General features: G+C 37.4%; 1 protein-coding gene across 2 annotated transcripts in view; it reads left to right on the top strand.

Annotated features, from left to right (window-relative positions):
• DSC3 (desmocollin 3) overlaps positions 1-26258 on the top strand; it is a 51513-nt gene that overhangs the window by 11880 nt on the left and 13375 nt on the right. For both annotated transcript variants that reach the window (XM_027068693.2, XM_027068695.2), the window contains exons 3-13: positions 1434-1633; positions 3301-3420; positions 6487-6642; positions 7933-8077; positions 11048-11214; positions 14267-14401; positions 14769-14954; positions 21316-21572; positions 21683-21825; positions 22935-23159; positions 25367-25591. In XM_027068693.2, the coding sequence (XP_026924494.2) occupies positions 1434-1633; positions 3301-3420; positions 6487-6642; positions 7933-8077; positions 11048-11214; positions 14267-14401; positions 14769-14954; positions 21316-21572; positions 21683-21825; positions 22935-23159; positions 25367-25591 (1959 nt within the window). The remainder of the gene's footprint in view (positions 1-1433; positions 1634-3300; positions 3421-6486; positions 6643-7932; positions 8078-11047; positions 11215-14266; positions 14402-14768; positions 14955-21315; positions 21573-21682; positions 21826-22934; positions 23160-25366; positions 25592-26258) is intronic.

Below are 26258 nucleotides of genomic sequence, written 5' to 3'. Positions count from 1 at the left end.
CAGCAAAGTGTCTCATTTGTGGTTAAGTGCCTCATTTAATTTTTATTAAGCAAATGTCACTTTCATTCCTAAGAAAAGGAAGAAGAAAAAGGATGTAAAAGAGAGGTCAGGGGTGTTCCTTTGAGGGGATAGACCAGAAGTTACTTTGCCAAAAATGTGAAGAGAGAAATATGTCATCATTACTAAAGATGTTCACTTCTTTTTGATTACGTGTTTCCATCTGTGACAGATTTGGATTAAAGTGAAAACACTTTACATGAGTGACATAGGAATCCTATGAGAAGTTATTCCTTAAGTGAACATTAATGTATCAGTTTGGTTGTTGTTAAACCGGATAGTTGAAGAATGAGATGGATTTGATATTTCTGACCGAAGTTTTAAACCACTTACATTGATATTTATATTTTATTACTTTTTTACCTGGGAAAACTCCCAGGGAGAGGAGACTTGCATGCGGGGTTTCAGTGGGGAGCCCTGGAAAGCTCGGAATAGGAACACGAAGAGAACTAAGGGCGGAAGGGGAGCCGATGGCTTGGGGGAGGCATGTAACAAAAAAGTGCCAGTGGGAAGAATTCAAAGAGACTTTTCTGGGGCTCCTGGCTGGCTCAGTTGGTGAAGCATGCGACTCTTGATCTTGGGGTGGGGGTTTGAGCTCCATGTTGGGTGTAGAGATTACTTAAAAATAAAATCTTAAAAAAAACCAAAGATAGACTTTTCTTACTTGACTATTTGCTAAATTCATACTGTCTATTACTCTTTGGGCTCATGTGTACAACTTCTGGCTGAAGACAGGTGTATCTTAAAAGACTCAGACTGTGGTGTTGAGGAAAACTTTTCTGTTTGTTTATTCAGCTGTGTGTGTTGATTCAGCTGTGTGTGGGGGCGTTATATCTCGGCTTCTTCGTGATTGCCACACACACTCCTCTTTAATAGATCATTTTTATAAGTCTTTTAGAAGCACATAAAGGTTGAAAAACACTTTCATGCCTATATACAATTGAGTTATTTTTTAATTAAAGTTTTTTTTCTAACTTTTAATTATTTTTGGGAGACAGAGACAAAGCATGAATGAGGGAGGAGCAGAGAGGGGGGAGAGATAGAATCCAAACAGGCTCCAGGCTCTAAGCTGTCGGCACAGAGCCTGCTGCAGGGCTTGAACCCATGAACTGTGAGATCATGACCTGAGCTGAAGTCGGGTGCCCAACCAACTGAGCCACCCAGGTGCCCAAGAATTCCTTTTTAACTGAAAGAAAAGTATCATTTTTTATACATGTGAAGAAAACTAGTTAAGATATTTGGTAAATGCAGAGTGATTGATTTATTTCATTCTACTTCATGATTTTGAAGAAAATGTATACATTATCTTAACATGTCTTTTTTTTTTTTCTTTTGCATGTGTTTCTACTTTACAACTTGGAAACTTTTGCTTGCAGTTAATTTGAAAGAGTGCCTCAGGTCTGCAGACCTCATCCGGTCAGGTGACCCTGATTTCAGAGTTCTAGATGATGGATCAGTATACACAACTAGCACCGTGGTGTTGTCTGATGAGAAAAGATCATTCACCATATGGCTTTCTGACTCCAAGACACAGGCACAGAAAGAGATTAAGGTGCTCCTGGAACATCAGAAGAAGGTATTCAAAACACGTTGATATTTTCAGGCGTGCTTTTCTTTTCATTTAAATATTTCATTAAAAATTGCAAAGAGGACAAAAAGATAATTGGGTTTTTAAGCCTCCCCTTCTCCTTTCCCTTCAGTTTGCTTTCTCTCCCTCCCTCTCTTTCTTCCCTTTTCCCCACCAACACAGGCTGAACATTGGCTTTGGGTTTGGCCTTGTGAAATCTACATGGCATCATCTCCTTTGGGAAGGCTTCTTCCACTTCTAACGTCCAACTAATTGCTTTCATGTGTCCGTGTCTGTCAGTTTGGTTGCCCCTCTTTTATAAGCATTTGGAATTTTTTATTTGTGTAAACAATTTGTCTGTAGTTGTTGAGGGCACAAATTGATCCTTTTTGTGCTTATGGTCTCAGTAATACCTAATTCCCGAGTCAATAGGTGTATGTTAAATTCACGTTAGGCGCAGAGGTTCCCCGTGAATAAGAGGTTGATTTCAAGTGTCACAGTGATTCTGGTGTTAAAATAGGATGGAAATCCTGAAGTGTGTAGGTATGAATAAAAGTGTACGTGGCATGGTATTGGCAGTTCTAGAATCCACATCATGAGAAACGCCATTGTGAAAGCAGTCACAAAAAAGATTAAAGGTTTAGAGTGGATTACAATGAATCCGTCTTAAGTGTATTAATGATAAAATTAATTTAAATGACTCTTTAGCACATCAATAAATGTTTAATAAAATTATTTATGTATTAATTCTCAGGAAATAAATTTCTTCCTCACAACACCATGAAATGAAATAGAAATCACTAAAAAGTCCCATCCAACTTTTTGCAGTGATGGAAATGTTCCGTAATCTGCATGGCCTGATATAGTAGCCCAATATTAATGGCTACGGAGCACTCGGCATGTGGCTACTGCCACTGAAGGATGGAATTTTACATTTTATTTAATTATAATCAATTTAAATTTAAATACAGTAAAACCTTGGTTTGTGAATATAATTTGTTCCAGAAACATGCTTGTAATCCAAAGCATTTGTATACCAAAGGAAATTTCAAGAACCATTGGCTCAGTTATGATCATGTGACGTTCGATGTCACATACTACTTGTATTGCAAGACATCGCTCATTTATCAAATTAAAATTTATTAGAAATGTTTGCTCGTCTTGCAACCCTCTCGGAACAAGTTACTTACTTGCAATCCAAGGTCTTGCTGTAGTCAGTGTATGGCTACAGCTACCATATTGGAGAGTGCAGATGGGAGTGATAAGGCAATGAAGAGCATGCATTTTCTTGCTCTGGTTCTTCTGAGACTGTGAGGTTTTAGCAGAAAGAACAGGTAAGGGCCATCTGTAGATTGTTATAAAGAGAATGTGTTCACTATGTGTATTTGGGAAAGAAGGAAAACTAAGAGTGCACTGATGATTTTCCTAACCTTGAAAGTATGGTCAGTGTTAGAAAGATATACAAAATGAAATTCTTCAGTTTATGAAACCTTTAAAATGTGGATGCATTCTTTCTTACCCACCTAATGCAAAAAAGCCTTAAAAAATACTTTAAAAAACTCCTGAGACTGAGCCTCCAGGGAGGCATTAGGTTTATGGACTGGCTACTCATTTGTAACAACGTCGTCATTGGCTGTGGTACTTTTATTTATCTAATTTCCTTTCTCTAAATTCAGGTGCTGAGGAAAAGACATGCTAAAGAAGCCGTTCTCAGGCGTTCCAAGAGGAGATGGGCCCCTATTCCCTGTTCAATGCAAGAGAATTCACTGGGCCCGTTCCCTTTGTTTCTTCAACAAGTAGGTTTTACATTCTTTCTGATTGGGAAGGTTTTGATTCCAGAGCCTGTTTTGTTCAGGCTTCACAACTCTTTAGACATTTAAATAAGCAGATTTGATTGAAGATTTTCATGAAGTATAATAAAAGTGAGTAAAATGAGAAAATCACTAAAAAACTAAGAATAATATGAGAGAGAATGCAGCCACTGAAAGATCTTTATTAGTTTTTTCATTCGTTTAGCAGCTACTTTTTGAGCACCTACTATGTCCCATGGAAGGTACTGCTGTAAGTACAACACTAGAAATAAATTTAGTCATACCCTTGCTCTCCTGTAGGCTATAATAGTGAGGAAGAAGGGTAGGCAGGTGGTTACAATACTGAGTGATAGGTGCTGTGGTAGAGATGGTTTGGGTGATCTGAGAATTCATGGGGTCAGCACCGAGTCCTGAGATGAAATGTGGTACAAATCAAGGAAAGACTTAGAGGAGGAGACAGCAGAGGGTGGACCTGAAGGATGAAGACATTGTGCAAGTAAGTAATTGTGGAGAAGGCGAGCTTGTTGGAGGAGTCCTCCTACTTATGGTGGGGCTGGAGCAGGGAGATGAGGCAGAGGACGCAGGTAGACATTAAACCATAATGGACTATGTGTGTCCTGTTAGGGAGTTCAACTTTTTCCCAAAAACAAGGAGAAGTTTTTAATCAGGTCAAGTTTACTTTTCATAAAGATCTACATGGAGCACATACAACGAAAGCCGTTGCTAAAGTAGGGCTGTGGCCTGGTGCTTGCTTTTTTCTATTATTGTGGCTGATGTTTCATTCCAGCGGTGGGACCTGTGTCCTATTTGTTGATGTTTTTAACTGTCTTTCCAGTGTCTTTTGCACTTTTTCAAAAATTCTGTTCATCGCTAGACCTTATTTTTCCTTTTCAAAAAAAAATATATATATATTTAATATTTATTTATTTTTGAGTGAGAAAGAGCACAAGAAGGGTAGAGGGGCAGAGGGAGAGAGAGAATCCCAGGCAGGCTCTGTGCTGTCAGCACAGAGCCCAATGCAGCGCTCAATCCCACGAACCATGAGATCATTATCTGAGCCAAAATCAAGAGTCAGACATTTAACTGATTGAACCACCCAGCCACCCCTCAAATTTTGTATTTTAAGCACTGATGAAACATATTAAGACATGATTTCTGATTACCAAAGTTATACTTATCATAGCTAATTTTAGCCTTTGCATTGCTAATCTTGTCACCACTCCTCAGTCCTCATTTCCTTGACATGTGTACATTTGCCATAGCTGACCCTTCCCTCTTCCTCCAAATACTTTATTCACTTGGCTTCTAGAACACCACTCATCTGGTTGTTCATTTACCTTCCTGGCCACTCTTTCATACTATGTTTTGCTAGTTTTTCCTCATTCCCATGTTTCCTCTTCTGTAAACTTTGGAGAGCTCCAGGCTCGACCCACGAACCTTGTCTCTTTTTTCTTTGTATTCACTGCCTTAATAATCTCATCCAGTCTTGTAGCTTTGAGTACTGTTATCTATTGGAGACTTAAGACTTCATATTTCTAGGACAGACTGCCTAATTGCTATTTCTACTTGAAAGCTTAACGGATATTTCAAACTTAACATATGCAGAAAACAAAAAATTTGTGTTTTCTCCTAAAAACGTCCAACCGTCTCCGTTAATGACACCTCATTCTTTCAGTTGTTAGGGCATCAGAGTCGGTTTGGTAAGGTTTTAGTTGTAGAGAACATACGTCCCTCTAAGTAGTTAACAGAGAGTGATTTATTACAGCACATAAGCCATTTATAGAATTGTGGCGGGGACTGAAGAAACAAACTTTAGGTTGAACTTTCAGGAATGAGTCTCCAAGCTACACTGCAGAATCCACAACCAAGGGACATGCTGTTTCCTCCATGATGGGGTAGCAAATAATTCAGGAACCAAAATGTCACTAAGTGGCTTATGCATGACAGATTTATTTATTTTATGTGAAAGTATGATCTAGTAGAGATATTTAATATAAAAAAATCACCAGGGACCTAGACTTTTTTTTTTTTTTTTTTTTTTTTTTAGTTTGACCATCTCTGCAGGTTCAAGAGAGCGCATCATTCTGTGTCCACATGGGGGGACCCATTCCTTCACTTTCTAGGCACAGTCTAGATCTTGCATATATAATTTTTGGTTATATCTCATTGACGTGATCTTTTCATGTGGCCATACCTAATTGTAAGGGAGCCTGGGAAGTGTCTTTCTTTTGGGCTATCTTGCACTCAGCTATAAATTCTCATACAAAGGAACATGGGCAGAATAGATATTAGGGGATGTCAGCACCCTCTGACATAGTGTCATCTTCATGCTACACGTCCAACCCATCGACAAATCCTGTTGGCTGTACCTTCAAATTATATACAGAATCTAAGCACTTCTCACCATCTCTACTGCTACATGCTGTCTAACAAACCATCATTACTCCCATGAATTCTTACAGTAACCAAGTGGTCTTCCTGCTTCTTTGCTTACCTACCCACCCACCCCCATTTTGTCCTAAAAAAACACCAAGTATTATCTTTTTAAAATATAACTTACACAATATCACTCTTGTCTAAAGTCTCCAATGGCTTTCCACCTGTTTGTAGGGAAGAGTCAACAGCATTGAAATCCCTGATATGATGTGGCCTTATCTCTTACTTCTTGCTGACTACTGCTTTCCCTGATGCAATCACAGTGGCCTCTTTGCTGCACCTTGGACACTCCAGACACAACCCTCACCTTTGTTATTCATGTTTCCTCTGCCAGGAAGAGTCTACCTTGCATAGGTTATGGTTTATTGTTTTTAATTAGATTTTCTTTGGTTACTTTTTATGTTGAACATTATTTTCATTAAATTGAGCAGTTTAAAAAATCTTTTACCAAATGCTTCTTACTATTTTGTGCATTGATGAAATGATAAATGTGATTATTATTTTCCCAAAGTGTATTTAATACAAAAAGATATAAATGCATAAGCTACATAAAAAAGATAGCATTTTAACAGATTTTGATTTAAAATTTTTACATCTGTGTTTTTTTCCTCTTAGGTTCAATCTGATGCAGCACAGAACTATACCATTTTCTACTCAATAAGTGGGCATGGAGTTGACCAAGAACCTTTAAATTTGTTTTTCATAGAAAGAGACACTGGAAATCTGTATTGTACCCGGCCTGTGGATCGTGAAGAATATGAAGTTTTTGATGTAGGAATTTTATTGATATGCATGATTTTAAATGATTAAACTGTGTTTCTTCTGATACCCTATGGACTCTTTTCTGTCTTCCTTCATTCTCTTCTTAGAGTCAAAAGAAATAAGTTGTGCAGTATTTTGGAATATTTGATTTGCTCTTTATCTTAACTTCTGTTAGGTAAGCCTAAAATGAGCAAAGAGGTTTAGTTGTATTTGGATGTATATTCCAGTATATTTCCAAGAGTTGGTTTTGTTTATGAGGTGCTTTCTCTCTCTGGTCATGCTACATTTGCCTCTCTCCAGGACGTGGCCACAGTTGATTAGAAGGGTCTTCTTCTCTCCTCCTTCCTCCTCCTCCTCTTCCTCCTCCTCCTCCTTCTTCCTCTTCTTCTTCTTCTTTTTCTTCTTTTAGTTTTCTTTTTTTTCCCCTCCTTCCACTTGTGTGATTCTCTGACCATGTCTGGGAACTAGATAAGGGAGCAAAAGTGGGAGACCAAATCCAAACAAGGTTAATAAGCCAGTCTTCTGATATTGATGAGCTTACAATCAATGGAGAATAACTCAGACAATTTTCAGTGTAATATGGTAAATTCTATGAGGTCATGTGGTTATCCCTGTGGTGCAGGGGGGAATGTTCCTCCATAGGAAAGAGGGATTCTCTTCCTAGAAGAAGGAAGAGATGCTGGTAAGCAAATGTGACTGATGTCCACCACATGACATTTCTTTGCTTTTGGTTAGAAAATTTTTAACTTGGTGTTATAATCACATGCTGAATAGAAATACATTCTATTTGATATTACATTGCCCTTCGATTACTTAGCAATGTGGAAACTGGTAAATGCATTTTGTCAGAAAAACTCTTATAAATATGTGATTTATGAAGTAAAACAATAAAAGGGCTTTGCTAGTTACAAATGGAAAAATCATGGTATTATTTAGATGATGTAGAGTAGGGATTTTTCTGTTTGCAGTGAGTTTAATTGTTGTCCCCAATATAACTTTCTGATTATGGATAGAATAAGAGTATAATCTGAGTCTAATGGACAGAATTATCTCTGACTTGGCTATACTATGGGGTTTTATTCAAAGTGTAGCCCTTTCTACTAAATATTGGATGCTCTTTACTGTACTTAAAGTGTTTTTCCATTCGATGCTTGGGTGATTAAAAAAGAATTGAGTAGAAGTTTTTAGTGGTTTGTTATCGAAAAGATTTGCAAAGAAGGTAGCAGGTAAATCATAGTGTTCTCTCTTGCTAGAATCTTGTATTAATGGACCATTGATATTGTTTTTCCTGTTTTACAGTTGATTGCCTATGCCTCAACTGCAGATGGGTATTCAGCAGACATGCCTCTTCCACTGCCCATCAGAGTGGAGGATGAAAATGACAACCACCCTATTTTCACAGAAGCTATTTATAATTTTGAAGTTCCAGAAAGTAGCAGACTTGGTAAGATAACTTTTAAATTGAACTTTCTTGCACATGGCTTTTTTTTTGCCATTTGTATTTTTTTCTTTTAGGAACTGTATGTGCATTTCCTTTGCTCTTATGTTCCTTGGTGTTTATCTTGCTCTTAACTGTTTCTTTTTTTAAATCTACCTAAAAATGCTCTTTACATATTAAGGTTATTAACCTACTGTTGCACTGCAAATATTTTCCCATTGTATTGCTGCTTTTCAGTTTTATTAAGTCTACTTTTTGAGGTACAGAGGTTCAGGACTTGCATTTAGTTAAATCAATCCTTATTCCTTTTGGACTTTATGGCAAGAGAACTTTTAAAAGTAAAATGTATTATGCTAAATATCTTTGTGCACATTTTTTTGAGACATTGGGTTTTTTTATACTCAAGACCAGATTATCCTGAGATGATATTGAACCAGTATCTACTTTCCAGAATACATTTAATCCTATCACATCCAAACAGAGTGTAACCTATAGGATATTAGAGGAGTTTGGTGTGGTCTATATGGTATCAATTAATTATAAAAGCGGATAACAGTTATTTAATCTTGGAATCATATTCAATTTATATACTTTATTACACTTGATCATTTTGTGGGTTTATCATCATTCTCTCCTCTAAAACAGGACATATAGGATAGAATTACAATAAAATTAAAATTAATAGCAATATTTATATTAGGTTTTATTTAAGGAGGTGTTAAATGACATCTACTGAGAACACAATTTTTTAAAGATTTCTAGTTTATATTACCTCTTTTCTCAAAACTGCTACTTTACTACTTCCAATTTAGAATGAATATGGGGATAACTCTAGAGAAGCTTACATCACATATTCTAAACACTTGCTCAGACATGGGAAGCCAAAATGTTCAGGTTAGTTGGCCCTGATGTCTTCTGAGACTTGCAACATGGAAAGTAGCCATTCACAATACTGTTGAACGAATGTGGACTCATTCATAAAGGGTGACTTTGCTAACTTGCCTATTAAAGTTTCTAGTAGTTACTTAGGTCTTCAGTATATTTTTATATCTGCTATACCCCTTTATATTTTACTCGGATAATTTGATGTAATAGATGTTAGCCTCCTTATTACTCATATGTTACAATTAAAAAAATAAAAATTGTTGGTTTGGAATTTAAAAAACCTAGTTTTTGATTTGGGGTCTGTGATTAATTCACTGTGGGAAATGGTGGAAGTCCCTTTGAGTTCCCTGACCTGTAAAAGGAGTTAATTACATTAGATGACCTATAATATTTTCAGCTTCAGAGTGACTGTGACTCTGGTACAGTTTACTTTTTTTTCAAAGAGAGATTATTAGTTTCAAAGTCTTTCTTGAGAATTCTCTTCTTTATGATAGTGATAGATGAGAACCAAGGGCAAGTACTTTGATTCCCAGATGAACCCAAGGTACTTTAAGCAACCCACACGAGAAGGTTCAGACCAGTTCGGGCTGTGATACTCTGAACTGCTGGGTGTTCTTTGAGTTTGCCTTAATTCACACACAGAATTTGGGACATGGGGTGCTCAACTAATATTTAAGTATAGTGCTCATGAAAAGGGGTTTTGAAGATTTTCGGAGGATTTTCTGTGATAAGTAAAACAGTTTTTAATCCAGAGAATTAACATAGTGTTTGTGTCCTGTCAGTAAAATCTCAGGAAGAAAATATTCTGCCTTAAAAAGATTAGGAACTTTTTCCTATGCAAACATAGATGAATAGCATTTGTTTTCTCATAATAAGATAATTACTTCATGTCTTCATATTGATCCACTGCAAAAGTCTTGTCACTATTTGTGAACATGTAACTGGACATTCTCTATAATGTTTATCTATCTGTGTGTATGTGTGTGTGTGTGTGTATGTATCTGTTCATGTACACACACATATATACAAATTTTAAAGACATATTACAGGGAAAAATATTTAAAACTAATATTTCTGGCATTAATTGGTTTTTGTTTCCTTCAAATACTGTATTTCAGCAAACGTGTGTGTGTGTGTGTGTGCGTGTGTGTGTGTGTGTGTGTGTGTGTGAATATCTGTGTGACTGTATATATCTATGTATTTGTTCTTCAGGCCAGCCCTTACTGGGCTATAGGCAAAGTGGATCTATGTATTACATTTCCATGGGCATTGGAACACTGACCTTACACTGGACAATACCACCTGTTTGTACTCTTTGATATGTATAATCCTTTACCTGAGCAATATTCTTACATTCCATACAGATGACAAATATTAATAGCTCCACATGAAGAAACAATTGACCTAAATTCTCCCTGAAGGATGAATAGTATGAAATCCCTTACCGAGGATTAAGTGGGGCTGAGGGCAGTGCGGTGTGGATGCTAAGCGGGTGAAAGATAATGAAACACGTTAAGGACTGGCACAAAAAAGAAAAAATACTGGAATAGAGACTAGACTGTGAAAGGTCAAGTTGACCACTTATACAGTTACACCCTAAGTCAGTCTTGATTTATCTATTAATCAGAAATTCAATTAAAAAATCTGATTTACCTAGGAAACATGATTTCTCTCTCCAGCTTGGTTTGTTATTGCAGTATGTGGGAATATGTGTTGAAATTATTCTTGGTTGCCATTTAAATAAGTTTTTAGTAATTTCTTATCAAATTTTCTTTAACTGTGAGCAAAGTAGAAGTGTGCCTTGATATAGAGTCTCATAGTATTTATATTATAAATTTGAAGCCCTCTTCATTGGTGCTATTGAAAGATGGAACATGTCTCATAAGAAACCCATTTAAAATTAGATTTCCACTACCATTGTCAAAATTTGAAAAGTGTAGATATTCATAAATATGTTTTGCAGTTCTGCAAATTAAAGACTCTTTTCTTTTTTCTTTTCTTTTCTTTTCTTTTCTTTTCTTTTCCTTTCTTTTCTTTTCTTTCTTTTTTCTTTTCTTTCTTTCTTATTTTTTTTTTTTGTAAAACATGTAGGTACTACAGTGGGAGTGGTTTGTGCCACAGACAAAGATGAACCGGATACGATGCACACACGCCTGAAGTATAGCATTTTGGAGCAGACCCCGAAGTCCCCAGGGATCTTCTCTGTGCATCCGACCACAGGTGCCATCACCACAGTCGCTCATTATTTGGACAGAGAGGTAGCTTTCCACTCCTTAGAATATAATTTTACCAGGGGCTTAGATCCCTACCCCATTTACTGTAGTTTGCTCTCCCGTGAACTTAGGGGTTTCTATTTTCTTTTATTTAGGTGTAAGACAATAAGAATTTCCAGCCATGTTATATGCTTTTTTTAAAAATATGACTTCTGTTTCCTTATGTAAGGAAAGCCATTGGAATAGAAATACAGATCAATTGGTGTTTAGAAGGAGTGGGAACAAAATACATTTCTTATGAAAGTTGCTGCTGTGGAATATTATTCTGTTCTTATGTGTGACTAATTGGTTTCAGCTCAGGAAAGCCTTCAATTCTCATGTAGGACAATTAATGTTGCATGCTCCATGGGTTTAGATCACATGCTGATTCCTATCCAGTTTTTGTGGATATGTACTTTTTATTAGGAAGGAATTAGTTGATGGCTTATTATGAAATCTGTAACACTATTTGGATCATAGTACTAGCACACTATCAGGTATATAGCATTTTATGTTCAAATTCTTTATGCATAATTATATTCGATCTTTATAATTTCCTCGTTTGACTAGATAGGTTGTTACATCCAATCTATAGAGGACAAACGTGGCGGTCAGAAAGATTGATTGACTCACCAGAATCAAATCATTGAACTCAATCTTCTAATTTTTGTTACTCTTGCTCTATTTTGTCAGCCTGTGTTTAACTCACAGACCTGAATTCCTGACTGAGGCAGATTAATCAATTTCATGTGTACAAAATAGCTCCATTAAAACACTCAGTGGTTCCCACTGCACCCTGAATAACACAAATAGAAGGATCGATATGACTTGGGCAGATAATGTACAGAAGTAATCAGTGGAATTGGTTGGCAAAGAAAAAGGAAGGGATGATGAGAAGCCACGGAAAGGAATCAAAAATAGTACAAAGGTTTTATTTGTCATTATTTTTATTTTTGGGTGTGGTCAGTACATTTTATGTGATAAAGCACGTGATGATAATAACAAATGGGAAGGTTTGAAGGAGCAAGATGAATGTGTTTTTTGTATATGTGGAAGAGGTAGAGCTGATGTAGTGACCAAGTGAAAACAAGCATTTTCCCTCAGTTTTTGCACATTGACAGTGAGGCTTAGAAAAATTAAATAATTTAAGGGCACACAGCCTGTAAGATACAGATTTATGGTCACACCCAGGTCTGCTTTCCTGATCAAAAAAAGTCAACAGAGGGGCGCCTGGGTGGCTCAGTGGGTTGAACATCCTACTTTTGATTTCAGCTCAGGTCATGATCTCACGGGTTTGTGAGTTCAAGCCCCACATTGGGCTCTGTGCTGATAGTGTGGAGCCTGCTTGGGATTCTATCTCCCTATCTCTCTGTCCTTGCCCTGCTTGCTCTCTATCTCCCTCTCAAAATAAATACAAATAAACTTAATTTTTTTTAAAAAGTCAACAGGATTTTGGGGGGAACTGCCACAAAGTGTGTTGTGGGGAACAACACAGGAAATAAAGAAATGAACAAGGGAGATATAAAAACAAAACCAGTGCATTTAGAAGAAGAAGAAGCAGGGTATCAGAAAGTGGAGCCAAAGGAGGAGCATCTCAGGGTGAGAATATTGGTTTCCAGAAAATGGAGAAACGTAAAAAAAACAAAATGAAACAAAACCAAAAGGAATAGCTAAAGAATAGTAAGAGAGAAGAGAAAGTTAACAGGATTGTGTCACAAAGTAATCAATTCATCATCCATCACCACCCCACCATTTGCAAAACTCTGTTCACAGAAAGTCAACAGTGACCTCCCAGTTGCCAAATCCACCTGTTACCTAAAGCCCCTGTCCATTGTTGGCACTTGCTAAAACTCTCTCTTCTCTTGGATTTCTGCTTCTTTTCCTGTTTCTCTGATCTTTCCTTTTTATTGTCCATTGCTTAGTCTTCTTACTTCCCCCATGCTTGACATGCCACTGTTACTTCTATCCTTAGCTCTTCTTATCCTTTAACCTCTTTTCGATAAATCTGATGCCTGCTACAATTTCAGCCACCATCTACATACTAATGGCTCCCAGAGTGCTATTTCTGGCTATGAACTCTCCTGTAAGTAGGGGGCCACACATCTAAGTGTCTTCTGAACATTTCTCCTTAGATTTCCCATAGGCACATAAAATTCAGTATATGCCAGGCACAACTCATTCTTTTTGACCATTTTTGCTCACCCTGCTAGTGCTCACTTCCTCAGAGCACAGGCTGTCCTTCTGCATTTGCTACATTAGTTGGTGATACCCCTCTGCTTTATCCAAATAGGACACCTGAGCATAATTCTCAACTCTCTCTTCTCTGAAATTTTATATAGAATCTACCATCACATCCTACTAAATGCTAACTCCCAAGAAGCTTTCCTGTCACCCTTACTCTCATTGCCACTTACACTCCTCATTGCCACTGCCTCAGATGTGGATCACCTATCTTAGACTATTTCAGGAGGTTTTTAACTGGTTTCCTTTTTTTTTAACTTTTAAACATTTATTTATTTATTTTGAGAGAGAGGGAGACAGCGAGCAGGGGAGGGACAGAGCGAGAGGGAGAGAGAGAGAATCCCTAGCAGGATCTGCACTGTCAACACAGCCTGATGCGGCTCAGTCTCACCAACCGTGGGATCATAACCGGAGCTGAAACCAAGAGTGTCATGCTTAACTGATTCAGCCACTTAGGAGCCTCTAACTGATTTCTTTGACTTTCAGCTCAGTTTACTTCAAATTATGCTGAATCTACATTAAGAATATTCTTTCTGAAACTCCAGTGTTCTTATTTTGTGCTCCCCCTATGACTCCTATAAAACTTTTCCCTATTAGCCAATTAAAATATGTCTAAATTCTTCGTATGGCTCTTTGTAATTTAACCTCTGTCTACCTTTCCAGCTTATCCCTGTCTACCCAATTCTTAAAGTGTCTGCAAATATGGAATCAAATAAAAGCGTGGATTCACACAAATGGAAGACTACACAACTGAAGTTTCATTTGTAAGTTGGAGCAAATGTTTTCAAAACTAATTAAGTATTTGCTTTGTTTCCAGACTGTAGATAAGTACTCACTGATAATGAAAGTACAAGACATGGATGGTCAATTATTTGGATTGATGAGTACATCAACTTGCATCATAACAGTTAAAGATTCAAATGACAATGCACCCACTTTCAAACAAAATACTGTAAGTATATAATATCAAAATCTATGTCTACTTGTCAATTGTTATTTGTTATTTAATATAAATTAATAACATGTGTCATGCTTTGAAGTATGTATGTTTATTTTATGAATAAAATTGAAGTTTGAACAACTGACATATAAATCTCCTTGATTTACTCATAGTAGTATTTTATCCTCTTGTAACATTTGTCTTCATTTATAACGAATTTCTTTCATTTCAAAGATAATCCTTTGAGAGATTCATGGCTTTAAAATACACTAGCTAAAAACTATAAGAACCAATACTTTTGGAGTGGAAGAAATACTTTACTTTCTTTGTAAAACTTCTCTTTATAAAGTACGTTTTTAATGAGTTCTTTCTGTTTCAGTATGAAGCGTCAGTAGAGGAAAATGCATACAATGTGGAGATCTTACGCATACCTATAGAAGATAAGGATTTAATTAACACTGCCAACTGGAGAGCCAATTTTACCATTTTGAAGGGGAATGAGAATGGACATTTCAAAATCAGCACAGACAAAGAGACTAATGAAGGTGTTTTGTACGTTGTAAAGGTACAGTAATAATGGATACTTGACAACTTGGCAAGTTAACAAGTTCTCTTCAACTATTGGTTTAATCAACCAAACAGTTTCAGATCAAAGAATCCACAAGATGGAATAGAGCTTCGTCTGTTTAGTCCAACTGTTCCCATTGAATGCTGTCTTTCTTCCATAATTTTATTGCCAGTCATTAGTCACCTAGCTTATGCTTGAACATTCTCAGTTCTGAGGATCTCCACTGGCAGCTTATTCTGTTTTTGGAGAGCTCTGATTCTCAGAAGTCCTTACTTCTACTGTGCTCGAATTATTGTCCTTCTAGCCCATGTCTAGGTTCTGTCTTTAATGGTCTGGCTCTAATCCTATACAGAAGTATAATTCTTTTGAAAAGGTTGCTATGTCCATTTGAAACTTACTTTCTCTAGGATAAATATTCCTAATTCCTTTAACTATTCCTTACATGATATAATTCAGAAGCCCATAGTCTTCTCACTTACTCTCTTTCTGGAATATATGCCTGGTTGTATCTGATCCTTTATAGGTGATTTTGAGGGTGAAATACAGTGTTATATCAGACAGCATATATCTTTATTCTATATATTGTGTTTTTGGTTGCCCTGTTTCATTCTAGGGTGCAGGTTATGAGGGCAGAGAAGGCCCTATTTGGGAAGGACCCTTGGTTTTATATTTGTTGCCCCGAACAAGAAAGAAAATTGTCCTATGGGCAGGTAAAGGAGTCATCCATTGAATAAAGCAAACTTTCCTGCCAACAAGAATATGGTGTAGACTTTGATACAACAGTATCTATTTGTAGTTATTTCCTCACTAAAAATTTCCACAGATTATGTAATCAACTTTGGCAAGTTCTATCCAGATGTGAATAGTCAAATATATTTGTTCCAGGTGACTCTCAACATCAAACCTCCCTCTATTTCAGTTTTCTATAATATGATCCACTCAAATTGAATACTAAAAGCAGCCACTTAAGAAAAATGAAGTTTTATAATTGATAGTAGTAGGAAAGGAAATAAGCAGGTGGTACTGGTCATATTTTCTTTGTATTGGCCCACCTCAGTCAGTCTTCCTTTGGACTCTCCAGAAAGCAGAACACGAGGCAAGGACCTCAGTGAAGGAAACTATTTAGGAAGTGGATCCTAGAAAGCCAGAGTAAAAATGGAAAATTAAGACAGAAAAGAACACAAAGCCAATCAAGTCTGCATTACTGACTTAGTCACCTCTGGTGTTCAATCATGCAATGAACCATGTAGAATGTACTTCAGAATTACCTCCTCAAAAAGTGGTACCCAGGGCATTTGTCCATCAACTCCCATTGTTGATACCCATGCCTCACTGGTTGAAGGTTGCTTCCAGGGAACCTCAGCTCTCCTGCACTTCTGGGCGTGGCTGTGCCTGCCTGAAAGAGAGCGCCTTAGCTTTGGACCAAACTTTGAATCTGAAGAGCTGAATCTTTGTGCACTTGAGGTGTGAGTCTATCAGTATAAATGGTAGAGGTGTTTACCAGAGCTGCAGCTTAAGTCAGGTAGGCTGAGGGTCTGTGGTGTGTAATTCTTTTGTAAAAGGCTGCTATGCATCAGTTTCCAAAGCTGGACAAGCATTTGCCTCAAAATTGATGTGATTGGCAACAGATGTTTTGTTAAAGTTTTCTCCCGTACACCTTCCTCTGCATACCCCTCAACCCCACCTTTCCTTCTTTCTAGAAATAAGTCAAAGGAATAGTTTGAGATCCAAGATGGGTAGATTATGCCAGCTGCGGTAGCTCAGGTCAAAGACCCATGCTCAGACCTTTTAGAGTGTTTTGTATCTACTGCTTGGTTAGAAGGCTACTTCTCAGTTCTCTCTATTCAAGGCCATTATTAAAGACCTGTTATTATTATTTTTTAAATCACAATAATTTTATCTTGGTTCGGGAGGCCAAATCAAGTAATGCAGGAATTAAATTTTTATTATGAGTTTTTTGACCAATACAAAATGAATTTTAGGAAGCTTTAAAAAAAATCATAGTATGTTGGCACATTTGATTTTTTTCATATTCAGAGTGGATTTTTTCTCCTCAAGGAATGTTTATCACAGAGACGTTAAGAAAGATGTTTGCACATATTTTCAGAAATAATAGACTGTATTCTAGAATATCTCTTACTCCATGTGACTAATAAACATCTGGTGAAATATTTTATTTCTGGTGAACAGCTTCTGGGTACCATCCCAGGATTCTTTAGGAGAGAGAGCAATTACATGGTGATACTTTACTTTTTTTCACTGGTTCAGTTTGAGTTAATTGGACATATGAAGAATATAGAAAATCCACACACCCCTCCCTCTGCAAGAAAATTTATATGCATTTAATCCCGTTATCTTTAAACATAAGATAGTTGCACTGATAATTATATGCTAGTTATTTTTTTACATTTTTAAATGTTTTTATTTATTTTTGAGAGAGAGAGAGACAGAGCATGAACAGGGGAGGGGCAGAAAGAGAGGAAGACACAGAATCTGAAGCAGGCTCCAGGCTCTGAGCTGTGAGCCCAGAGCCCGATGCGGGGCTCGAACTCACAGACTGTGAGATCATGACCTGGGCTGAAGTCGGACACTTAACCAACTGAGCCACCCAGTCGCCCTATCCTAGTTCTTATATCTAGGAAATTCTTTTAGAATTTTAAAAGTAGTTACCAAGTACTGATCACCTTTCATGTCAAGGGAATGATACTAAACACCTTACGTAGGTTTTAACTAGTTGTCATATCCCCTTTAGGATACAATACTATTATTATCCCCATTTTACAATAAAAAATATAGTTTTCTTAATTTGCACAGTTTCTGTTTAAATCAATATTAGGTATGCTTTATAAAATTAATTTATTTTGCTGCTTTTCCCATGTTTTGAAATTGTAAAGGAAAAAAAAAACCTCCAAAAATGTACAGGACTCCAAAGATTTATTTTTAACTTTCATAACAACCCAGTGGTTGTTCCTATCATTCTTCCCATTTTCAGATGAAGAGGCTGAGTCAAAAGAAGTAAAGTCACTTGCCCCCATTCATAGAGATAGAAGGTGACAGATCCAGGATGCAAACTGAGACATTCCTGATGCAGAACCCTTCGTCAGAGCTACTGTGCTATTCTTCCTGCGTGCTACCCTTGGGTCATGTTCCCCTTAGCTCTCCTCTTTTCCATACTTGGGTTACATGGCTTGATAAAATCATGACTTCAGTTGCACAAGGAGGTCTTCTCTTTTTGTATCTTCAATAAATTTCTACTTCTATGAGTTTACTCTTTTTTTTTTTAATGTTTTTTATTTATTTTTGAAGGAGAGAGAGAGAGAGACAGAGCATGAGCAGGGTAGGAGCAGAGAGAGAGGGAGACACAGAATTTGAAGCAGGCTCCAGGCTCTGAGCCATCAGTACAGAGTCTGATGTGGGGCTTGAACCCACAAACTGTGAGATCATGACCCGAGCCGAAGCTGGACGCTCAACCGACTGAGCCACCCAGGCGCCCCATCTGAGTTTACTCTTTAAATTATCTCTTTCCTCTGTTATTATTAGCTCCTTTGGTATTTTTACCTTCCTTCTTTCTTTAAGCCATTCATAATATTCTCTAACATTTTGGGCAATAAAATTTGCATTCTCTCTGGTATATCTTCCTTTCTATATTTTACGTAACCCCTTAGAAAATCTGAATTCATTACAGAGATCCTTTGGTAACTGCACTGGTCTTTAAAGTTATTGTATCCTTGGGGAGCCTGTGTGGCTCAGTCGGTTAAGTGTCTGACTCTTGATATCAGCTCAGGTTATGATTTTTGGTCTGTGAGATTGAGCCCTGCGTCAGGCTCTGCATTGATAGCGTGGAGTCTGCTTGGGATTCTCTCTCTCCCTCTCTCTCTCTGCCCCTCCACCACTTGCTTTCTCTCTGTCTCAAAATAAGTAAACAATATTTAAAAAATGTAAACGTACCTTATCTTTTACCTTGCTAAAGATTTGTGTTCGTGTACTTAAGTTATATATGTAAGTACTTTGTAACATTGATGAGGTATCTTCTATTTTAAAATCAAACACTGTATAACCAAGGCATTTTGAAATCCATCTTTCTTTCACATAGGCTATGTACTTAATAATGGATAGGAATGAACTTTATTCATTCCTCTATACCAAAAAAGAATTAAATAATCAGTAATTCAAGCCAAAGATTGCTCAAATATACTTCTTTATCTGAACAAAGCTTCCAAACATTGTCTTGTTAGTTTGTGTCTCCTATTATGCATCATATTGGATGTTAACAAAAAATACATCACCTTTTTCTTTCGACTGGCTGCGTGACAGCCGGAGAGATTACTAAAACCTATAGTGTAAAGCACTCGCTGTGGGCTTACAATGTTAAATAAATGTTATTCTTACAACAGTTGTGCAGAGGACGAAACTTAGTGTCAGAGAGATTAAGAAACTTACCCAAAGTGATACAGCTAGGATGCAGGAGGACAGGATTTGAGTGAAGGTCTCTTTGATTCCAAGTACATGCTCTTAAGCACCATGTTCAATTGCTTTGCATAGCTATGTGATCTTGGAAATTAGCCTCTGTATTATCTATCGAATATAAATAATACTTCTCTCTGCCTCCCTAGTAGCTATTCAATTATAATAACGAAAGTGAAAACACTTGGTAAACTGTAGGATATTATTATTCTATTTTTAGAAGCCTTACATGTTATTGGGTCTTGTGTTAGAATTGTCCATGTCGGAGAACTTTTCTGGAACTGTAGACCCTGAGCTGATGCAGTCTTCAGCTCAGCCCTGGGTAATCTTTCCATCTCAGCATTTCCTTTCTATTTGAACAGCGGCAGTTGCACATGGGCTTGATGAAGAAGATACTCTACTTGGTCATTCTCGACATAGAGAGTCCGCCATAAAACAGCACTTCATTTTCTAGCGAGATACTAGCATCTCAGTGCAGATATAAGATATTTTTGAACATGTTTTTAGTTGATGAAACAGGTGCCTGGGTGGCTCAGTCGGTTGAGTGTCCAACTTTATTTACCGCAGGTCATGATCTCACGGTTTGTGAGTTTGAGCCCCACGTTGGGCTCACAGCTGCTAGCCTGTCAGTGCAGAGCCCACTTTGGATCCTCTGTCCTCTTCTCTCGGCCCTTCCTCCGCTTGCACTCTCCCCGAAAGAAAAAAATATTAACAATATAAAATAAATTGATGAAACATTAAAGCTACCGTGTGGTGGAAGAGAATTCCTGGTTTTTCATTGATCGCTGATTTCATCCTACTAGATTTCCAATCTTGCAGAGTTTTAAGCCTCTAAACCAATATGCAGTGCAAACCTCGAAAAATTACATAAAGAAATTCTAAGGCTTTAGTAAGTGGCCCTGATCAAATCACTGCACCTCCCCCAGAGCAGCAGCTGTTTCCTGACTTTCTATCCATGCCTCATCTCCAATGAATGCTTTCATTCTCTGCATGATCATATATCAACACATGTAATTTGTGAGAGTGTTCATTAGCAATAGATAAACATATTAATTCTTTTTCCCTTCTTGCCTCTCTGTTTTCTAGAATGTTCATAAAAAATTTTTAAAAAGTTTCACCCATATTTTGTGGATTCTAAGATTCAGAAATTTTCTTGACTTCTTAGCGGACTTATGATATTAGTATCTCAGCTTGATAATAGCTAGGTATGGGGAAAGGTTTAAAATAAAAATGTTACTCCTCATTTTTTATTTTGTTCAATGGTCAGCCAGTGATGGTTTTGATAAGCAGAAAGAGAATCAAATAAAAAAAAATACTTCAAATTTGCAGTACAATGTAAAATAATGTTATTATGGGTTTGCTTGATTTGCTGTCTAAAAATCAATTATAATCAAAGGATTCACTTAAATATTTTTAGAGGCTGGTGAACCAATTAAGCAGCATAGTGTAGCAGAGGGATTATAGTGTGGTGGTTAAGGAAATGGACATAGTCAATAGGAAGTAGTGAGTCAAACAAAATTGCGTTCCCCTGGAGTTAGATGCCCCTTCGGCTGGTCTGTTAGCGCTCTAAAGCAGGGTCATAAAAACACTGTCATCTCTCTGCATTGTCTCCAGGTTCAGAATAATCTTCCTTAGTAAGAATGAACTATGAGAGTATAACTGGAATTGTTTTTCCACAACTCCATAAAACCATCTGTAGAAACTTTTGGACCACTCTTGCTAAAGGCTTAGTGAAGAATCACCTCTCTCTTTAGCAAATGGTAAAAGTCCATATTGATTGAATGGGAGCATAGAATTTATGCACCACCGTTCGTATTTGCAGATGCTCACTTGTTGTTTGAAATTCCGAAGGTATTTTACACTGATGCTGATATGCATGTGCTTTTTTAAAAAGCCGCTGAATTATGAAGAAAACCACCAAGTGACCCTGGAACTTGGAGTAAGCAATGAAGCTCCATTTACTCGAGATTTTGCACTCAGAACAACCATGAACAGAGCCTTGGTCACAGTTCACGTGAGGGATCAGGATGAAGGACCCGAATGTAGCCCTGCAGCCCAGTATGTACGGATTCAAGAACACTCAGCAGTGGGGTCAAAGGTCAATGGTTATAAGGCATATGACCCTGAAACTAGAAGTGCCAGCGGCATAAGGTATGAAGAAGTCTGTAACCACATACTAATAATGTATTTGTAATAATTGAGACAGTAATTTATTTTAATATGTTTTATATTGCTGAAGACTTTTTATTTTATATTAATAGGTACAAAAAATTGCATGATCCTAAAGGATGGATCACCATTGATGAGATTTCAGGGTCAATCACAACTTCCAAAATCCTGGACCGGGAGGCCATGACTCCCAGAAATGACTTATATAATATAACAGTCCTGGCAATAGACCAAGGTAAAAAAAAATGTTAATTTTATTTAATATGGTATCTTAGGAGGAATTGGACAATAAGCTGCAATTATTATTGTGCAGAATTGTTGTGATAGGTATTTTTGAATTGTCAGAAATTACTTTGAAGAAGGTTCCTATTTCCCTTAATCATTTAACGAGGTGAACCTTCATAGCAACAACAAGCCATTTATTTATCTTTATATCCCCAGCATGGTGGGACCTCACATGCTTATAGATCTCTTTGTTGGAGGGCAAAGAGGAAACTTAAGTCTTGGATCGGATGAGACGATCTCACCAGAATCTTCTAGATCTTTTCATGCCATTTTAAATCGAATCTTTGAGTAACCTAGCTGATTATTAGGTCACAGTGACCCTTTGCTTGAATTCTGTTGCTTAAAACAACTCAGAGTTTCTTACCCCTGGCTTCATATTACAATAACTTGGGGCACTTAAAAAATCATTTTGTAGGGGCACCTGGGTGCCTCAGTCAGTTAAGTATCCCACGTCGGCTCAGGTCATGATCTCACCGTGAGTTCAAGCCCTGCATGGGGCTCTGTGCTGACAGCTCAGAGCCTGAAACCTGCTTCAGATTCTGTGTCTCCCGCTCTCTCTGTCCCTCCCATGCTCACGTTCTGTCTGTTTTTCAAAAATAAATAAACATTTAAAAAATTAAAAAAATCATTTTGTAGCATTGACTTAGATGAAATGAATCAGAATATTTGGGGAACCCAAGCATCATATATTTTCAAAATCTTGCTAAGTGGATTAAATGTGTACCAAGATTAGAATTACTTTTTGTAGACTTTCTAGTGCTCATTAACATCTGTACCAGAGGGGACCCCTGCGAATACAGAGTTCACACATTGATTTTTCTTGTTTGGTAGAGATCCTGGCAAAAAGTTTATTGGCAGTTGTAACTGATATTATCAATGGCAGTACTCATTTTAGATGATCTACAGGTTTCATTTATTCTTCTACATTCTTATTTACCATTTTTTCTAATATCAGCTTATTTGAGGAAACATATATCATATATAGAAGGTAGTTAATTTATTTTATTAAGAAAATGTTAACGCATAAAACTACACTAAATCTTTTACCTTTCTTCCTAGATGGTAGATCATGTACTGGAACACTTGCGGTTAACATTGAAGATATGAATGATAACCCACCAGAAATACTTCAAAGTTATGTAACAATTTGCAAACCAAAGATGAGGTATACTGACATTTCAGCTGTCGATCCCGATGAACCTATCCATGGCCCTCCATTTTATTTCAGCTTGGCAGACACTTCTCCAGAAATGAACAGAATGTGGACCCTCACCAAAGTTAATGGTATTTAATAAACAGTAATGATTTATATGCTCTAAAATAACTGAGGGTGAATTTCCTTGTTTGCTAAAATATTCTCATTGACATGTTTTAGAAGCCTAATTCGACCATTTACAAATATTATGATGGGGTCTTTATATTGTATATAAAATGAAAGAAATTATCATTTTTTATGAAGGCAAAATTTACATTTACAACAAAGACAAAAAAGCTTTGCTGAAAATATTGGGCAACTTATCATTAAGACGAATTGTTTCCGGTGTGGTTTTAAAGTGACTCCAGGGAGGTGAAGAGAGAACAGAGATGGGGCGTTTAAATTTTAGTGTAAGCAAACTCTGGAAATGAGAATGTGGGTATAGGAGGCAAGCACTCTATGGTGTTCTGGAAAGAAGCATGGTGAGCTATGGACAGAGATGTTGGATGGGAGCCGTCAGGACAGCATCCTGTGATAGTGATTTCTGGGGGAGTGTAGTTCTATATTTCAGCCACCATTCACTGCTGTTTTCTTACTATCCATTCTCTTCCATACAATTGGATTTTTGTGTATGCTGTCCCTTCTGCCTAGAATACTACCCTTCCCATTTCATAGCTTGGTATTAATTCATGAGGTTCTTATGGAGCCCCTACCATCTACTATGCACCGTTCTGACCCTGGTGATACACGTAGAGATTTACAAGACAGACATGACGGCAATTCAGATGCTCACATCTACGAAGTCTTTCTTGAAGTAGAAGGAGTAGCACCATGACCTTTTGTACCTTTATTATAGCTCCTTTTGTGTTGTGTTATCACCTGTTTACCTTTCTTTTCCAATACATGAGTTTCTCAGGATAATTGTGATTCATTTGTGTTTCGCCAGCACCTAGCCCAGTGCTTAGTAGACACTAACTGCTTAATAAGTGTTTGTTTAATAAATAATTGGTTAATAAATATGCATAAAGAAGGAAAATGCTAAGGGGATAAATAAACCAGTGTTAGAGTTTAGGTTTTAGCAGGAATGCCCAGAGAGGGGGTGGGGGGAGTGGCTATGGAATCTGGTGATGAAGCACCTTTTGTAGTAGGCTGAGGAGACTGACTTTTGTACAGTCGGTGACAGCAGGAATGCACTGGGAGTGTGCCAGTAAGGAATGCTGTGCCCAGATTTGTCTTAACAAGGTGACATTGGTGACAGGACAGTTTGAAGAGGGCAGAGTTGAGTGACAAGGACAGCAGAGGTGACTATGGTACAGCTTGTGGTCTTGAGGGAGGAGAGGAATTTGGAGGATTTTACCTTAGCCACAATAGGAGATGGGAGGGTTCCATCTAAACCTTAGCAGTAATTCACTCTCCTCTGGGGAGCTCTACATTTGAGATGCAGGCAGAAATCTTTGAAGTTCTTAACAGCTGCAACAGTGCGTTTAAGAAAGGCTTAGACATTACAGATGACTTCCAGGATGCGCATGGTGCTACTTCCTCATTTCACTTACTGCAAAACTCAGAAGGTTGTGATTGGCATTGAAAATGCATGGAGCTTTTGATCAGTTGATAATAAAGTCATTACAGTAGGTATCACGACTATTGGGGAAATATCATAGTTGATAAGAACATATTGTTATGATACAGATACATCTGTTTTTATGTAAGCCTTATACCCAGCCTGGGTGGCATTAACTAGCTTTGTGGTATTGAGATTACTTCTAGAGGGAAGGCATAATAACAAAGGGTCTATTGTACTTTGAAAAGCTACCTTGTACATAAAGATAATGGACAGATACCAGAAAATAAATGGATAAGAGAATGTTGACTTCGGACATGCTTTGTGTGTAACAATTGTTAATTCTTTATAAGTACCATAAACTGGTACTATAGAAAAATGGTTGAAGTGTGTGTCAAGAGCCAATCTAGCATCATTGGTTTGTAAATAAGGATGTAGATAAGTAATATTAAATACTGCAGAAATGCTACTGGGTCACTCCAATGCCAAGTTATTTCTCTAAGCCTCTCTTCTAGAAAGTTACGATGGGCAACACATACATGGTAATGTTAGTGCTGATAAAGGTAGCACTAAGAATAGAATAGAAGATAGAATAATAGAAGGTAGTTGTCCATTTTTATTCATTTTCATGTGGCAGGTGGTTCCTTGAGAATAACATGTTTAGAAACAAGTGTGATGAAACAAATGCTAGAAGTAAATGTCCATTAAAAATATAATTCTTTCATTTTCTTTCAGATACAGCCGCCCGTCTTTCATATCAGAAAAATGCTGAATTTCAGGAATATAGTGTTCCTATTACTGTAAAAGATAGAGAAGGTCAATCTGCAACAAAAACCGTGAGAGTTAATCTGTGTGATTGTACTCATCCAAGTCAATGTCTGCCGACCCGAAGGAGCGCAGGAGTAATACTCGGAAAATGGGCGATCCTGGCCATACTGCTGGGCATAGCATTACTATTTTGTAAGTCCTTTTGCCTACTTAAAGTTAAAATATATCACAAAAAGGGGCCCTGGGTGGCTTAGTCGGTTGAGCGTCTGATTTCGGCTCCGGTCATGATCTTGCAGTCCCTGAGTTCTAGCCCTACATCAAGCTCTGTGCTGACAGCTCAGAGCCTGGAGCCTGCTTCCCATTCTGTGTTTCCCTCTCTCTCTGCCCCTCCCCCGCTGGTGCTCTGTCTCTCTGTTTCAAAAATAAATATTAAAAAAGAAACTAAAAAAAATCTCTATATCTATCTATCTATCTATCTATCTATCTATCTATCTATCTATCTATCTCACAAATGTCTGAGTGCAGGAAAAGGTCTTTAAAAAGTAATCCTGTCCAACTGTCCAGCCGGGGTGAGTCCTCATTACAAATTGCTTTCGTGTTATTATCAGATTTCTGATGGAATATTTTCGGGAAGAAGGAACAAGATCCTTTTTGTGATACAAAATTTCATATTTGGACAGGGCTGCTTAAAGTTCCTTAGATTTTTCCAAATCTGGCAACGTATAGTTTCCATTTCTTGGTCCTAGTACTACCCCTTTTAGGGCAAAATCAACACTCTAAGACTACTGCCGTATGAAAGTCCACTATAAGCCACTGTGACCTCTTGTCATCATTCAGCCACGGACTTAGGGCACTTACT

Source organism: Acinonyx jubatus, chromosome D3, assembly GCF_027475565.1.
Source record: "Acinonyx jubatus isolate Ajub_Pintada_27869175 chromosome D3, VMU_Ajub_asm_v1.0, whole genome shotgun sequence".
In the NCBI taxonomy this organism is placed as follows: domain Eukaryota; kingdom Metazoa; phylum Chordata; class Mammalia; order Carnivora; family Felidae; genus Acinonyx; species Acinonyx jubatus.
The sequence above is the reverse complement of the archived record's forward strand: the minus strand, read 5'-3'. Positions and strand labels throughout refer to the sequence as shown.